Source organism: Centruroides sculpturatus, unplaced genomic scaffold, assembly GCF_000671375.1.
Source record: "Centruroides sculpturatus isolate CEXI.00-Female unplaced genomic scaffold, Cexi_2.0 scaffold4, whole genome shotgun sequence".
In the NCBI taxonomy this organism is placed as follows: Eukaryota; Metazoa; Arthropoda; class Arachnida; order Scorpiones; family Buthidae; genus Centruroides; species Centruroides sculpturatus.
The window spans coordinates 749,337-755,827 of NW_019384444.1; the positions used below are offsets into that span (position 1 = coordinate 749,337).

A 6,491-nucleotide genomic window follows, 5' to 3' on the forward strand; every position below is an offset into this window, starting at 1 on the left:
TATTATTAAATTGTAATAATGAATTGAAGTAAAATATGAATAATGTTTTATTTCTTTTAATTTAAATATTAATCATTCAAATTAAAAAAGCTTAAATTTAAAAATTTAATTCAATTACAAATATACTTTCTTATTAGCATTGGATTTAGACAGTTTGTATAGCTAATCAGTTATTGTTCAATTATTTTTAGATAGCTTGTTTTGTGAACTAGCAAAATATTAATTAACTAAAATCCAATTCTCCAGTATTTACATATTTGTTTGGTTTAGCAAATATTTCTTAAATGACTAACAAAATATTGTGATTACCATAATAAATCAACAAATGTTAAATTTATTATGTAATATTATTCAAATTCATTAAATAATTATATATATTTTTAATTATTTTATTGAATTTAGTGTCACATTTCTATATAGGTTACTCCTATATTTATTAGTTTAATAATAGTTTTGCAAATCAAAAATTTTGTTTTTGGAAAGTTTTGCTGAAGATGATTTTATAACAAGAAACTTTTGAGGAAGTTAATATAGGAGAATTCATCCATCAAACTTGACTTACTAATATATATCAATAATTGTATTCAATGTAAAAAATAACAAATAAGTTTGTTATGTCAGATCTATTCAGAATCAGTTTTTGTATTTTTGTGCATTTTTATATATAAACAACAACTCATACTCCAATTTTAATTGGTTAAAGACAAAAAATCTTCACTGAAATTATTGGTCAATAGTAGCCTGATAATTTTGGCAAAATCAATAATATAATTGAAAATATATTTGCAAATTTACATAATTATTTTACAAAATTTTTCTTCTAATTGTTTTTGATTGCTGTTATGATTGAGATTATAACATATTAACAGAGTTTATACATTTCATATATATTGAACATATTCAATTCAGATTTTGTAGTATTTATCTTACAATATAAATTTTTCTTTAATCCTAAAATTCAGTGGCATGCCGTGACATTTGTTGATAGGAAAGCTGTGTTTCTGTAAGAAGCCGACTTCCAGGGGCAATCAGTTAATTCTTTAAATGTATTTTTAGTAGATTATTTATCTGACATGTTTAATAAATAAACAAGTTCAATATAATTACCTCTGTTATTAGATTCAATAGATTCCCTATGCCCTCTAAATGCCAATTCTTGCTTTGATAAAAACATATAACATCTATTAATTTAAATATATCTATTTGCCATAACTATCTCGTTATAATTTTCAACATTTATTTTATATTATTTACTAATGTTAAATTCTATTCCGCTTTGATTTCCAAATTGCTTCAAATATGAAAGAATCGACAATTTTTTGTGTCTTTTGCCAGCTAAATTGTCAAAGCCATTTTTATTCCACACACTAATTTCATTTGAAAATAGTAGGTAAGCCAACAAAACAATTTTTGCATTTTTATGCATCCACAAAGCCATTTTATCGTGAAAATGTCGGAAAAATTTTTTTATTGAAGTGTTTATATCTAACTTAGGCATTGGCCTTTCTCTTTTAATAATGTTTTCTTTTTCATCATATGATCTTGAGCCAAAACTTTTTTTCAACAAATTTTCAATATCACAATTACATTCTGAATTGCTAGCCACAATATAAGGGCTAAAATTAGAAATAAAATTATAAAAACTTACTTGGTGAAATAAAATGTGTGGTGGATATACATACCTAGTACAAAATATTCTTAAATTGTATGAATATACTTTTAAAGAATATTATAATTAAATATAGGTTTGTAAAGAAACGTACTGTACATAAAAATAACATAAAATCTTCTATACTTTTTAAATCTTAACCACTTAGTCAAATAGCTCTCTACGGGTGGAGAAACAGTCCTGCTAGGTGTGCAGTGCGTGCATGCACACAGGCTGCCAAATCCTGAGGGTGCCCATACCGGTTAACGTCAAATGCCTCTTTTGTCGCATCACTAGTACATCTCAAAGGACGCGACAGGGTTGTTGTAAATTTTAAATGTTTCTCACCATAGCTGTAAAAATCTAAATTTGTTAAACATAATAGTCATTTATTTTCTAACTAATTCGTTTTAGGACCAGGTGTCCACGGAAATTTCCAAATTTTACAACTTTTCGGTCACTCTTGTTGAACTGGAAAAATTTTTGTTTATATTACGTCTAATATTACGAAGAAATCAGTTCCCGCTCTACTCGGCTAGAGATTGGATCAGTTAAGCTTTTAAGTAATATTTTGGCTCTTTCAGCAGGGTTTTATTTATGTCCCTAATTCCCTAATCTCTTGATTATTTAACTACTTCTTAAGTAGAAATAAGTTGAAACCGGTTACTTTGTACTCGAATATTTGTAGTCTCTGGAAAAAAGTGGAAAGACAAATTTTTCTGACAACGGATATATAAATAGCAAATTTAAGGAAAAGAAATTCTAGAGCTTTTTCTGTACCTCGTGCATCTCTCTCATTCATAAAATTTAGTTTTAAATGATGCTACCAAAGTAACAGTTAATTTTTTAACATTGTACAAGAATTGTACACACTTTTTTAATATCACTGGTTTAACATTGAAATTCGTAAGTAATACAAGATGGGAGACAGAATAAAAATATCAAATATTTTAATGGATTTTTTTAACTTCTGTCAACTATACAGAACTATTATAAAAACATACCAGTAAATTCTTATTGGTTGGGTTAAGTTATAAATCTACTCATGATTCACATAATCGGGCGAAGGCGGCCAAATATCTAGCGGGCAGGCGGCTAACAGCCCAGAACCGGTCCTGGATAGAATTGGATGCGGTATACATGTAACATCCACTCGAGGTCCTAGGCTTCCACCAGCTAAACCAGGTGAGGTTGATGCTCTGTAAAGCTCATGCACGAATCTGGCTGTTTGGAAGCTGACAATACAGTGCTTCCACTCCGCCACTTATATTCGAATATACAATAGCAATCTTATTTTTTTTTTCACGTGTAGTATAGAAATTTGTAATAAGATACATAATGCGGTTATAATAAAATATTGTGCAATTATTTTCATATAATTAAAATTAATTTGTATTTATTTTTTAGAAAAACAAGGGAAGTGGTGCTTCCACCGCTTCCAATGACGGCACGCCACTGCTAAAATTTAATTCTTAATGCTAAATTCAAATTAAGATAATAAAATCTTCAATATAATTAAAATTGATTTCAGTATGAATAATCTGAAATATCATATTTGATAATAACATTGCATGAAACACTTTTAATTAAACACCACGTGTGATATATAACACAAAATACAATACTTGAAATTGAATCTAAGTTATCAATAAAATTGTTTTATTTTAAAATAAACTTCCATTGGAAATTTAATTTTCAACTGTAATAATTTTATTTCAGTCCAGTAATAGTAAATAAGTCTTATCATGAATAGAAATTAATTTGATTAAACATGTTTAAAAATGTAAAGTTTGCTTCTTAGTTAAAGGAATTACCAATGACAGTTATGTTGTCACAACTAAAAATTTTTAAGTGTAGGAAAGTAATCAGATGAAGAATATTTAAAATATTATAAGAGAAATAGATCTTAGGAACTTACAATATCTGTAAAGCATACTATTCAAATTGTTTACTGGATATTTCTAATTAAAATAAAGCATTGGGATGACCAAAGGTCAATGTTGACACACTGTGTTTTCTGCCCAGAGGCCCACCAGTGGCCAAGCGGTCTTCGTACCCTGAACACTGGGAGTTTGGTCGCGGGTTTACGCCTCGCTCGGATGGGCTGGCCACATGGAGTTTTCCAGGTTTTCTCCACGTCTGTAACGCCTAAATAGGGGCCAGTTTCCCTTAAAAAGACTTCCGGAAGGCATCCCCCCTATGCAGATTGCCCAAGTGTTGCATTGCCATAACTTAACAACAATAACATTTTCTGCCCAGTGCTCTTAATGTCAAAGTGAAGAAATTCAGCAAAACACGGGTAAATGGCAGAAGTAACTGTGACTTTATATAAACATACACAGTACATTTATAAAAATTTATTTATTTTCAAATATTACATAAAAATAAATCTCATTATCCATTAGTTAATTTATAAATCCAATGCTATTTAAAAAATTAAAACGAATGAAAATATAAAGTAAAATTGGAAATTAAAAAAATTAACAATATACAAAGGTGAGCAAAAGTAGGTTTACAGTTATTCATATGGAAAAAGATATGCAGGTTATGATTATTATAATAGCTTTAACTGAAAAGAATGTCACAATGACAGTGCAATTAGGTACAATCTTGTAAGTGCTCATTACTTGCCACCATTATTTATACATTTTCATAGTCTTGCAGTCGACAAAATAATAACAATATTACAAATAAATAATACAATAATTAATAAATAAATAATAATTCAAGAATAAATTTCATGTTTCACATACATCTGTAAATCTACTTTTGCCTACCTCTGTATATATATTCCATTTTAATTTTTTAAATGTTTAAAGCTTTTAAAAATAAAATTTTGAGATTAGCAGTTAAGATGTCATCATATTTTATTTTTATTCATTATTTACAATATGTAGCAAAATTTATTTGAATAAAATTTTATCTGATTAATATTATTTTATGCTTAGTAGAAATTAACCTATATCATTTAGATTTTTCATAAAAATATAACAAAAAAAAAAAAAAAGAATTTTTAAAGAGAGTATTTAAATTAATATATATATTAATCAGTGGTTATCTCAAGCAGATTTTATTATGTATAAATTTAAAAAAAGATATTATAAATACAGTATATCCTTAATTTTTCAATTTTCATTAATAATACATAAAAATTTTTCTTAGAAAATTTTGGTCATAATTTTTATGCTTTTTATGAAATGCAATTCATATATCTTAAACTGTTTAGATTAATAATATTAAATGAACGATTATTATTATTATTATTATTATTATATATATATATATATATGTATGTATCAAAATTACCAAAATAAAATAAATGTATAATAATAAAAAATGAAGAATAAGGATGTATTTTAATTTTTAAAATGGAGTTAAGACAAGGCTTGAGAAATACTATTGTTATTCTTTTTTGTAAATATTTTCCTTTGTGGTGATAATTGTTTGTATGAATTATGTGTTGTCTACCTATTGTAAAGCGTCCTGTCCAAAGGAAGACTAATGGTTCAGGGGTGAGTTTACTACCATCATTCTGCATGCCTTTATAATACCCACTTTACATTATCCCATTATAAATAGGTTTATATGTTGTGTCTGGGGCATGTATAAGAAATAATGCTAATATTCCAAATATCTCCTTATACCCAACTACAGTCCCTGAATAAATCCTGAATAATTTTCACGCATGTCATTTTCCTTACAATATAATCTTGCACTGTAGTTTAAGGAATTTAAATATTTTTATCACAAGAATTAATAATTTGTTTATAGAGGTAAAAATAAATTATGCACTCAGACATATGGGTTCTGAAATCAATCATATCTCACTAGAATTTATGTAATAAAATTGCATAAATGATTTAGTAAATCTCAATTAAGAATCTTGTAATTCAAATACTTTTAAAAATATAAAAATGAACCCATATTTCAAATTATTATTGGCATGCTAAAAGAGTAATGATAAATGCACTTTTATGATTTTACTACAAAATGCATTTTATAAAAAAATTATTATTTTTTTTATAGTCACATTTGATCAAGAATGAAGGCTGGGATGCTTTTAAAACATGTGTCAAGTCTGAGATGAGATCTTAAATTCTTGGCAACTGTTTTGTGTGGATTCTCTCTGGATTGTTGATATTTATTGTAAAATAAAATTTATAATTCATTATTCATAAATTAAAATAATTCTTAGATAATTAGAACTTTTTAAAAGAATTATTCCTATTTAGTTAAAATTTAAGAGATAAAATTATAATACTTTAGCTTTCTTGAAAGATTATATAAGAGTTATATAAATAAAAGATAATTATTACTGTAAATTAATAATGAATAATCCTCATAATAAAACATTATAGTATGTTGTAAAGTGAATAACAACAATAAGTCTTTTGTAACTTAATTATTGTTTATGATATTACTAATCTTTCATATTGTAAATATAACATAAGCAATTGAGAAAAATAAAGTAATGTTAAGAATAAAAATATTTCTATTTTTATTATTTTTTATTAATATCAAATTCTAAGTAAAATACAAAATTTATGTAACAGTTTTTCTTATAACCTTTTTATTTCTTTAATTTTCAGTCAATAAATATTTTATTATACACTAATCATTGAATTTATTTTAAATTAATTTAAGTCAGTTTTTTATGTTACCAGAAAAATATTTCAGATTATGTTAATTTGTATTATGAATATACAAAACTAAATACGGATTTACTCTGAATTTTATAAGCAATATTACTGTCTAAAAAAATTGAGATACAAAAATTTATAATTTTATTACTTTTTATTATTACTGTAGTTTTTTTATGAATGTAATTACTTAATATTAGTGT

The 6,491-nt window shown here is 25.6% G+C and overlaps 1 protein-coding gene across 1 annotated transcript in view; it reads left to right on the forward strand.

The window, feature by feature from the left end:
• The window catches only part of LOC111620289 (calcium uptake protein 3, mitochondrial-like), an 85,389-nt gene extending 79,368 nt beyond the window's left edge, over window positions 1-6,021 (forward strand). The window contains exon 12 of the mRNA XM_023362193.1: window positions 5,675-6,021. Within this exon, the coding sequence (XP_023217961.1) occupies window positions 5,675-5,743 (69 nt within the window). The 3' untranslated portion in view covers window positions 5,744-6,021. The remainder of the gene's footprint in view (window positions 1-5,674) is intronic.
• The last annotated feature ends 470 nt before the right edge of the window (window positions 6,022-6,491 follow it).